We start from the raw sequence: 10562 nt of genomic DNA, 5'->3' as shown, positions 1-10562 counted from the left end.
CTGCACTCCAGCCTGGGAGAAACAGCGAGACTCCGTCTCAAAAAAAAAAAAAAAAAAAAAGTGCCCTGTTCCATGCAAGCTCCAGTTTTAGGCGAACGAAAAAATATGCCGGGCTCTCCTAAATAGAAGGTTCCAACCAATCTCACCAGGCCAAAGGGGATTTTCACGTACAGATTTTGAATTTAGGAGGCCCTGACCTCTTCATCCGTCCTTCTCTTCATCCGTCCTTCTCAGCAGAGCACCTTGAGCTGGCGCGTGCTCAGATGCCTCTAAGCCTGTATTCCAAATTATGTTGGGCGCACCTTCAGCCTATGAGGGAAATGCACGGTACCGGGCTTTGGTTCTTGTTCTATTTTAACACTGTTTAGAACAGTAATCAGTTTTCTAAATATCCTTCCTGACCCAGAGCCTACCTATGCAACAGAAAGATTCGTTTATTCCAGAAAGGACTCTTCAGATTGAAACCACCTCCCAAACTAAAAACAAACAAACAAAACCCCCAAAGGAAGGGTCACTTGGATTCCAGCTCACCATTTTGAAATGTTATCTGTGTGACTCCTTGGTAGTCAGTGGTGGTGGGGAGGAGGGATTTTAAGTAGGGACTCGCTAAAGTTTTTACAACTCTATTCATTCTGGAATTTTAGGTATCTCTCTCTAATGAAGAAAGTTCCATGCTCAAGCTCATGCTCCTACTTTCAAGCATTTGTTTCCTTTATTCTCTGGAAAGGGACACGGTCCGTAGTTCCAGCGTGATTCCGGAAATCTCATGATGTGTGTCTATTTCTTCTAACCTGCGTCTTTCACATTTTCCCTGCACTCCTCACTTAGGGGAGTCCCCCTGATCTCTTCTTCCTCTAGAATTATAGTCCTGTCATCTTGCAATTCAGCATGACACATCATGGAATTGGACCCCTAATGTCTGTCTTTATATTCAATATCCAGTATCTCTGAAGTGTTATTTGGGGTAAATGGTATGGTGTTTATATGATTACCGTATTAAGGTGAAGTGGAAGCTTTTTCATCCCACTCTGTAAAGTCAGAAAGAGTTATCCTAGGTGCCCTACTCCTGTTCCTCAAACCATTAACAATGGAGCACACAGGAGTCCCCAGGTGTCCCTCTATGGAAAGGACCCTAACCTATGTGAAATTGCAAATAAATGTCCATGGACAACAATGAACAGCCTTCCTGAGGTCTTGGAGAGATGAGTGTGGAAGGAAACCCCAGGAAGAAATATGTGGTAAGGCCACATTTCTTAGATAAGGGTCTGAGTCTCTTCTCCAGAAAAAGTGTCTCTTTATTTCCTGCCCCACCCAACAACCACAGGCCCAACCCCATTCAGCCACAAGAGGTATTTATAACCGTTTTTCTTTATTCTACTTAGTGGGGCACCCAGAAGCTTCCCTGGGGGAAACACTTGTTTAGATAGAGAACACGCAGAAGATGCACTTCACCACCTCCTCTGGCTGCTGAGCCCATACTCTCTCTTTGGCTCAGGCTAGGCTGCTTCTTCTGGGACTTAACGTGGCTCAGGTCCCTGAGTCGGCCAAGCCCTCGCGGAGGAGACCTGCCCAGCTGCCACCACCACCATTACTGGTTGGCTTCCCGGTACTGGTGCAGCAGGTCACTGACATCTGTACTTTCTACTTTTACCCAACCATCTTCCTTCATGTGGTACACTGTAGACAAATGAGAAAAGAACTCGGAGTCACCTTTCAGCTCAGCAAGTTCCTGTCACTGATGTTACGTTGAAGGCAGCAACAAGACACATGCGCAGGCTTAAAACCGTATGACTGGGCCTTTAATGCCCTTCTTCTGACTCTGAAAATTTCCTTCCTACCACTCTCCCTCCTTTGAGTCTTTCAATCTTTTTTTTTTTTTCTTTTGAGACAGAGTCTCGCTCTGTGGCCCAGACTGGAGTGCAATGGCATGATCTTGGCTCACTGCCAAGTTCCACCTCCCAGGTTCAAGTGATTCTCCTGCCTCAGCCTCCCAAGTAGCTGGGACTATAGGCACCCGTCACCATGTCCGGCTAATTTTTGTATTTTTAGTAGAGATGGGGTTTCATCTTGGCCAGGCTAGTTTCTCAATCTTAAATCACCCCCCAACCGCCCGCTGATTCCTCCCAGACATGATGGTGGGAGCATTGGTCTCTTACTATTGACAACGCCTCCAGAATAGCTGTCTCTGTGAGTGGCATGAGCAATCGCCCTGCGGCCAAGGTCATAGGCCTCTTCAGGGCTAAGATTAGGCCGATAGCCACTGTCCATGACCCCGTAGGCATAAGTGTTCCCACTACCAGTGGAGAACATATTTCCTGAGAGCCGAGTCCCATGTTCATCCACGTAGTAGAGTCCAGGACCCTGTAAGATGAAAGATTTCAGGCTGAAATTGGAGAGGAAGATGTTGGTAATATGGAGGTTCAAATGTGAGTCATAAAAAGTGGACAAAAGAATTAATATTACCACAAGAACACTGGAATTAGGAAATCACTCTGGTAAAGTCATAGAACTTTAGAAATAAAAAAGAAAAAACAAACTTGAAATCAACTATTTAACAAAAGGGACAAGCTTACAAAACACACGAAATGATTCATATCTGGGTCAATAAATAGTCCATGGATATACTGGAACAGTTCTATGACCAAGCACTCTATATGCCATGCATCTTGTCAGGGAGGGAGTAGGAGCATATGATGGGAAACACATATGTCATCCATGGGGGACATGGTGGGGGAACATGGAGAATGGAGAGCACCCACCTTCTTATCCCAGCCACAGATCATGCTGCCCATAGAGAGGCCCATGCCCCGGTACTGGCACATCATGTTGGACAGCAGCTTGGAGGCTGCCGACACCGAAATACGATCTCCATTTCGCAAATAGTACAGCCTGGGTGAGGACAAAGTGGAGTGAGGGAAGGGAGGTTAGCTCTTTCCAACTTGATGAGACAGGAAACGATGGAAGAGATAAGCATTGGAAAGGAATTATTTTGTAGGATCTAAAGATGAGAGAAAGATTTGGAATTTAAAGTATCTGAAGCATACAAAGGCAGCCTAGTAAATGATACTATCCCACCAGGGTGGATGTGTCAGTGCTAAATAACTGACATATTATCTGGCTTATGTGTGGAGCACAGGCTGAGATTTGGGAGAAGGTTCTTATCACCAAAAAGCTGTTTCGTGAAATATGCTATTAGCACTAAGATGGACCACATAGGACAAGAGTAAGGAGCAATGATCTGAGAGATCCAGGGATTAACCACTAGACTAAGAAAGGAAGATGAGAGGCCTCACTTACCTGCATTCCTTGGCCAGCAGGCGCTCCCAGTACTGACAGTCTGCTGCACAGCCAGACATGGTGCCAAGCAGGTAAGGGTTGATCTCAATCACCTTGTTCACCCGTAAGGTAGCTGGAAGAAGATGGAGTTTTGGGAGAGAAGGGATGACCCCACAGATCCCCCAATGTGTCCTAAATCAATATCCACTTCCACTTAGCTGCAGAGTTGGCCTCCTGTAGAAAGGGGAGCCCAGCCCCCCAGATTCTGGAGCCTGCTGGAGTGTATAGACTCACCAATGTAGGACCCAGCTGAGGCCCGAGAATCCACTGCTACAATCACTCCATGCTGGAACTTGAAGGCAAGCGTGGTGGTGCCATGGGCCATGTCAATCTGAACGTTCCCTTCTCCGTCCCCACCCAGAGACTGGAAGAATTCTGTGGGCTGATAAGAGAAAAGAGGTAGAGAGAGGCAATGAAACATTCTGTAGTAAGAGGCTCCAGGAAAAGGTTTTAGAGAGTATGAGGGTGAGGAGATATGCACAAATTATCTAACCATCAATAAATGAAACAGTTAATAACCAATCTCTAGAAGGAAATGACTCGGGAGAAGGAAGAGGTATGCTGTATCAACCTTTTCCATTTTCCAGCACAATAGAAATGAAAGCAAGCACTTGTTACCATAACGAAAAAACTTTGAGAGTGACTTAAAGTGTTTCTTCCATGCATAAACCATTCGACCCTCACAAAACACCGTTTAGTAACAGTATCCTCATTTTACAGAAGAGGGGCTTGGGACCTAGACTAAGTGACTTGTTCTAAGTCGCGCAAAAGTGAGTTGCTGAGACGAGGCCAGCAGGCAAAGTTCATAGGTTTCCCAAGACACCACACAGCTCCTATATCATGTGATAACCCCATGAAAAAGGCCCCACGATTTGTGTGTGGACAAGGGCAGGAAAGCTCTCTTGTCTTCCTTTGGGAGCCCCCACCTCACCTGTAACTCTTTGTCCTAACTTGCACTTCCTCCTCTCAGGCCCCATCCCCACGTGGCCTCTTCTTTGGGTCTGGCGCTCTCCAGGACTGAAGGCTGCCCCCCACCCTGTCCCCCGCGCTCCCGCTCTCGCCTCCTCCTCTCAGGCGACCCTCCACTCCTCAGCACCCGCCTTCCCTCATCCCTGAGGGTTCCCCTACAGCCCCGACCTGCATTCCCCGGGGTAAGGCGAGCTCTGGAGATCGCATAGAGAAACTGTAGTGTCCTGGGTCCGAGCGATGCCCGCTTCCCGCAACCGGGAGAGCCCATTCCGGCCGCTGCCCTCGGGGGGCTCCGCATACATCCAGTAGCGCCATGACCGCCCAGCACCCGGAGATCTGTCGGTTCTCGGAGGAGGAAGTGAAAGCGAAAGCCACAGATCGAAGGGGAGGGAACCAGAATCTTTTCCACATCCCCTCTGCCTTTTCCGAGAAAAGGACAGTTAGTGCCTGGACCAGGACTATCATATTGGGGACCGTCTTCTCTGCTGTCCCTTTATGGGGGTCGGGAGAACGATGGGTCAAGGGTTGTCCGAAGAAAGCGAGAAAGCGACGGGCGCCTTCAGAAGCCCCCTTGGCGATGGGTTACAGTAAGAGGTACTTCCAGGCTTGGGCATCTGCTGGAAACAGGGGTGGGTAGGGTCGTGTCACCTAAAGGCGCAGCCTCAACCAGAAGACTGGAAGTCAGCCAGGAGCTGGGAGTCGTTTCACGCGGGGTGGGGGGGGTTCCTATGAGCATCACTTTACAAAACCAGGAGGGACGGAAGTGAGAGGGGGCAGAGTCTTGGAAACAGGTCCTGGGGCAACTGCAACAGAATATAACCGCCGCGTGTAGGGGAAGGGGGCGCCAGGAAGAGGCCGCAGTCTCTGAATCTTTCCACGGCATCCATCCTAGGGCCCCTCCCAGTTCAACGGTCTCCTAACCTGTAGTCACCCACAAGAGCGTGCCCCTTCTGCCCGCCCTTCCTAGCATTGCTCCTTGCTTGGCCGAGCACTGCGGAGTTTCACGCCTCTAAACCACGCCTCTCCTTGCAACATGTGTTGGCCTCATCTACCCAGCAACTGTCGACGTCACACGACCTGGACCTCCCTGAATGGGAGCTATTTACTACACAATCCCGCCTACTGTTCTGAGGTTTCCCCTCCAGGTGCCGCTTCGCAGCCAGGCGAGCCAGGAATGACCGAAGCGGGCGAGGTGGTGAGTTGTGAGGCGCGCCCAGTCCCTCCGTTCCCCCCTGGCACTTTCTCTGGCCGCGCCCGCGCCATCTGCCACCTTGGAGAGGCCACGGCTCTGAGCTGCGGCCGCTGGTGCCTTGGTGAGCCCTGTAGCCGGGGTCTTGCTCATTCTTGGGGGTGGGCGTAAGGGGATGGGGGAAGTGGAAGGGGCCTCATAGGAATTAAAAAGCTTAAGGGAAAAAATGATGCACTTAGGGGGTAAAACATTGAGGATGATAAAAGACGAGACACCCCGCGCTGAAAAGTGCGCTGCACTTTGGTGTGCCGGAAACGTAAGAAACCACAGTACAAAACACCAATTTTATTATAAATATCAAGCACCTACAGGGTGTTTATGGGCCAGCATACGCCTTCAGTGCTATTGACAATAGCTGATCATCTTTCTGTACATTCTGAACATTTCTCAGTTTTCAGAGTGCTGGCCACACCAAAGCATCAACCCTGGCTCTAAACCCAGTCACACCAAGGAATTACAAATCCTGTGTTTGTCCTCCAGGAAGTCTGCATTATCATGAGGAGCTTGGAAGGGAGGTAACACACTCAAAGTAAATTTCAAGTAACTCCTTCTAGAGGCAGCTGCCTACTCTGCAGCTGTGGTTCTCCACCACAGAGAGAAGAAAAGGGAGGGAGATGGAGTGCGCAGGTCTGAGAAGGCTTTCATTCTGGAGCATCTGCAGGAGCCTGTACCATGGCCCAGTAGCACCCCTTTTTCTCCATGAGCTGCTGGTGGGTTCCCCCCTCCCGGATAGTGCCTCCTTCCAGAAAGAGGATGTGGTCAGCCTGCTCCACCAGGCTGAGGTTCTGGGTGATGAGAAGCACTGAGCGAGAGGACTGCTCAGGACTTTCATACAGGAGCTGCTCCACCTGAGGAAAGACATCGGACCGTCAGAGCTGGGAGCCCAGGGAGCCACCTGTGTTTCCAGGGCTGGGACTGACCTCACAGGATCACTGCTGACTCTGCCAACAACCCTAAGGACACCAAAGTTTCCCATTCTGAGTACTTCTCTGCAAACCCTTTGTTTCATTAAGAACTGTTTTAAATGAAGGGTGCGAAAGTGGGATAAAAGTGAGAGTCCTAGAGTGAAACACATGACAGAAGAATAAAGACTATTGAATAGTCCTCTTCTCTACCCATGGACTTGGAATTTTTATATTAGATTTTAAGGAAATATAACTTAGTAGTAAAGAGGTGAGCCTTCAAGTCAGGCAGATCCAAATCTGGGTCAAGGCTGCACCACTCAAAAGCTATATGACCTCTATATGAGCAGCTTATTCAATCTCTTTTAGCCTCCATTTTGTCATCTGTAGAATGATGATAAATGCCTAGCTCAGAAGGATTCCTAATGAATAAATGAGTGGCAGTGTGTGTAAAGAGACTAGCTTAATTAATATTATGATTAGGATATGCTGGGCCCAGTGGCTCATGCCTATAATCCTAGCACTTTGGGAGGTCAAGGTGGGAAGATCACTTGAGCCCAGGAGTTCAAGGCCAGCCTAGGCAACATAGTGGGACCCTGTCTGTACCAAAAAAAAATTTAAAAATAAACAATATTATGAGGATGGCTTTTTCGTTATGTTTCGCTTTAGAAATTCAGTCTATAGGACTGGGCTCGGTGGCTCACACCTATAACTCCAGCCCTTTAGGAGGCTGAGGTGGGCAGACTACCTGAGCTCAGGAATTCAAAGCCATGTACACACACGCACATGCACACAGACACACTCATGCATGGGCAACATGGTGAAACCCCATCTCTACTAAAAATACAAAAGTCAACCAGGCATGGTGGCGTATGTCTGTAGTCCCAGCTACTCTGGAGGGTGAGGGGAGAATCGCTTGAGCCCAGGAGGTTGAGGCTGCAGTGAGCCAAGATTGTGCCACTGCACTCCAGCTTGGGCAACAGAGTGAGATATTGTCCAAAAAAAAAAAAAAAAAAAGAAAGAAAGAAAGTCAGTCTGTAGTTTGTCGACAGTCTCTTTTAACTGGTGCTAGGTGTCTTGTCTTTGCCTTGTCTTCTATCTCTACTCCTTGGGGAGGCATCCAATGGAACTGGATTTGGGAACTGAGAATTGCAAGGACTGGTTTGTATAATTATGATGTTAGTAAAACTAACGGAAGATGTATAAAAGAGGCAAGCTGGGGTGGGATATAGGCATTAAGAAGATGACTGCCTCACCCGTAACTGGCTGTTTGCATCCAGGGCACTGGTGGCATCATCCAGGATAAGTACACATGGCTTCCGGATCAATGCTCGGGCCAACGCCACTGCCTGTCGCTGACCCCCGGACAGCTGGCTTCCAGCCTCGCCTACCTCTGCAGAGCAAAGGGCCAAGATGAGAACTGTATAGCCATATGTGTGCGTACATGTACACACACGCACATGCACACAGACACACTCATGCATTCATGCACTCACACACACCAAGATCTGACAGTTGTAGCTGGATAGGGGAGATTCTGGGAGGGTGAACAGAATCCTGAGGATGTCAGGATGAAGAAGCCATAGGAGCACGATCTTACAACTTCAAGTTGATGTCCATGAGTCAGGAGAAACTGAAGGATAAAGGCAAGACTACTGGGGTTTCAGCAAAGGTAAAGATGGCTGGGTGGTGAGATGAGTGGAGAGAGTACCTGTGTCATAGCCCTGAGGGAGTCCAGAGATGAAACTATGGGCCCCAGACTTTACTGCAGCAGCTGTGATTTCCTCCATAGTTGGCTTCTGGGTCAGGCCATAGGCAATATTTTCTTGAAGACTTCTTCCAAATACCTGTGGCTCTTGTCCCACTGCAGCCACCTGAGATGAAATATGATGAAGAGTCATAGAACAAGGCACACAGGAGTATGGTTATCTGGAGATCGAAGACTCAAAATCTTTATTGAGAACATGTCACGAAATCATACTACCTCCCTCCTGACCACACCACCATCTCCACCCAAGGTCTCTTATCATTCCCTAACTCCCCTTTCAGAGTGCTCAGTAAGAACGCTGTTCTTATTTGATGCTCCCTGCCTTCCTTCATGCCACCTTCTTGCATACCTGCTTGTGCAGGTAGCGGTGCTCATATTGGGGAAGTGGCTTCCCATCCAACAGCAGCTGTCCCCCGGTGGGCTGGTACAGATTCTGCAGCAGGGCAGCCACTGTGCTCTTCCCAGACCCATTGGGTCCCACCAGCGCCGTCACCTCGCCAGGGCGTAGGGTGAATGTCAGCCCCTAGAGGCCAGAGAAGCACACAATAAGAGGCTACCAAGGCCTCTAACCTAGAGGGTGTTATTGCCTTGTTACATAGCATGATGTCTTACCCCAGAAGAAAAACAGGGAAACATAGCAACTCCTACCCTGCCACATGCACAGATCTCTGTCTGGGTGATGCCTCCCCAAGGAGTAGAGATAGAAGATGTGGCAAAGACAAGGGCAGACACCCAGCACCACTATGCCATACACTTGATGTCAGATACCACCAGGAAATGGAAAAATCACATTCCAAATTACAAAGGAGAAGGAAAGATGGAAGACCGAAGACACAGATTTTCCTGCAGCAATTCCTTGGAATGTGAGAGCACTCGCTTCGAAACCTCTTCTCCCATTCTCTTTGGAAGCTCAAACTGGGTTCTTGAGTTTGGGGAAGATTTATGGAACAGACAATGCTTATCATTACCTTTAAAGGGTTAGGAAGGATATATGCTTGGCAGTAAGCAGGCTGAAGGCAGGAAGAAAATGTAGGATGGCAGAATTATAGTTGGGGCCAGTGGAATACAGGGAGTGGTAGGTTGTACCTGTAGCACTAAGACATCTGGACGGTTTGGGTAGGCAAAGGAGACATCTTGGAACTGGACAAGGCCCTCCAAGTGTAAGGGAGTCAACAGACCACTGGGTGGGCAGCGAGGGGTGCGGTCCAGGTACTCAAATATTTTCTCTGAGGAGCCCACAGCCTTCTGTACTCTGGGGTAGACGGAGAGCAGTACCTAGAGGGAGGTAAGAATAGTGAAAGTGAGGTGGGAGACCTAGTCTGCTTGCCAGCATTATGTGAAGTGAGAAGGGTAAAGAATGGAAAGAAGTAACACAGATGGTGCTGGGCCAGAGGAAGGAATCACACTGGGGAGTGAAGGTGGAAGGACCTCACCTCCACAGCCACGGTGAACTGCATCTGGTAGAGAACAAATGTGACAAGGTTCCCACTGCTTACAGCCCCGCTGGTCACCAGCTGCCCACCGATATAGAGGATTCCTACCTTCAGCAGCATGCCTGAAATCTATAGAGACCACAGAGAAAAAGGGACTGAGGTAGAGAAATCTGGAGGGGACACAAAGAACCACAGTCATTCACATAAAGGAAATATCAAGTCCCCTTCTCCCAAGTGACATCGGTAGGCTCAATAGGTAGACAGGAGAATGACCCAGAGACCCCAGGAAGTCTGACTCAATGCACATCATGGAAGTCACGGTTATCTTCACCACTATCACCACCATCACCTTGTCTGGGGAGCATTTTACTCTTCGCAAGAGGTTTTCATTCATGTGATGTCAGCTAGTACATCAAGAACCCTATAAAGAAGGTTATATCACTCCATTTTTAGAAAATGAGGAAACAGTCGGCCGGGCACGGTGGCTCACGCCGGTGATCCCAATACTTTTGGAGGCCGAAGCAGGTGGATCAGGAGATTGAGACCATCCTGGCTAACATGGTGAAACCTGGTATTTCCAACCATTTCCCAGTAAAGGAGGAGTGGGAGCAGGGTCATAGGAATGGGAATGGAGTTACGGCATCTTAAGGACAAGGGAATGGGTATTCATCTTCAGGTGCTCACACTAGTGGTCCAGGAGTTGACTGCATAGGCCACAGCCTCCTTCTGGTTGAGTGTCTTTATTTCTTGCAGCTTTTCCCTAAACTTCTGGACTTCACCCTCCTCGTTGGCAAAGCTTCGAACTGTAGGCATGGCCGACAGAGCCTCAATGGCCACCTGGCTGGACTTTGCCAGAGATTCCCGCACCTGCACTGCCAGCAACTGTGGAGACATGGACAAGAGAT

The 10562-nt window shown here is 48.9% G+C and overlaps 3 protein-coding genes across 6 annotated transcripts in view; 1 reads left to right on the top strand and 2 right to left on the bottom strand.

The window, feature by feature from the left end:
* Positions 1 to 1350: 1350 nt before the first annotated feature.
* On the bottom strand, positions 1351 to 5602 carry PSMB8 (proteasome (prosome, macropain) subunit, beta type, 8). Of its 4 annotated transcripts, none has more exons than XM_011968944.1 (6): positions 4904 to 5602; positions 3571 to 3718; positions 3298 to 3409; positions 2760 to 2889; positions 2157 to 2361; positions 1351 to 1677 (listed from the first exon to the last, which is right to left on the bottom strand). In XM_011968944.1, exons 1-6 carry the CDS (start codon positions 5186 to 5188, stop codon positions 1589 to 1591), a joined length of 969 nt encoding a protein of 322 aa, XP_011824334.1. In that variant the 5' UTR covers positions 5189 to 5602; the 3' UTR covers positions 1351 to 1588. The 4 variants fall into 4 exon arrangements, with proteins under 4 accessions (XP_011824334.1, XP_011824338.1, XP_011824335.1 ...); XM_011968948.1 differs by having other exon boundaries at positions 3298 to 3389; positions 4904 to 4960; XM_011968945.1 differs by lacking the exon at positions 4904 to 5602 and adding an exon at positions 4474 to 4640.
* The window catches only part of PSMB9 (proteasome (prosome, macropain) subunit, beta type, 9), a 25709-nt gene continuing 19879 nt past the window's right edge, over positions 4733 to 10562 (top strand). The window contains exons 1-2 of the mRNA XM_011968950.1: positions 4733 to 4899; positions 5198 to 5500. Of these exons, the coding sequence (XP_011824340.1) occupies positions 5339 to 5500 (162 nt within the window). The 5' untranslated portion in view covers positions 4733 to 4899; positions 5198 to 5338. The remainder of the gene's footprint in view (positions 4900 to 5197; positions 5501 to 10562) is intronic.
* TAP1 (transporter 1, ATP-binding cassette, sub-family B (MDR/TAP)) overlaps positions 5824 to 10562 on the bottom strand; it is a 14303-nt gene continuing 9564 nt past the window's right edge. Inside the window, 7 exon segments of the mRNA XM_011968949.1 lie at positions 5824 to 6402; positions 7713 to 7849; positions 8168 to 8330; positions 8574 to 8747; positions 9311 to 9499; positions 9658 to 9786; positions 10342 to 10562. The exon segment at positions 10342 to 10562 is cut by the window's right edge and continues 17 nt beyond it. Of these exon segments, the coding sequence (XP_011824339.1) occupies positions 6196 to 6402; positions 7713 to 7849; positions 8168 to 8330; positions 8574 to 8747; positions 9311 to 9499; positions 9658 to 9786; positions 10342 to 10562 (1220 nt within the window). The 3' untranslated portion in view covers positions 5824 to 6195.

Source organism: Mandrillus leucophaeus, unplaced genomic scaffold (assembly GCF_000951045.1).
Source record: "Mandrillus leucophaeus isolate KB7577 unplaced genomic scaffold, Mleu.le_1.0 Scaffold867, whole genome shotgun sequence".
Taxonomy (NCBI): Eukaryota; Metazoa; Chordata; class Mammalia; order Primates; family Cercopithecidae; genus Mandrillus; species Mandrillus leucophaeus.
Note: the sequence above shows the minus strand (reverse complement) of the source record. Positions and strands in the feature narration are given on the sequence as shown.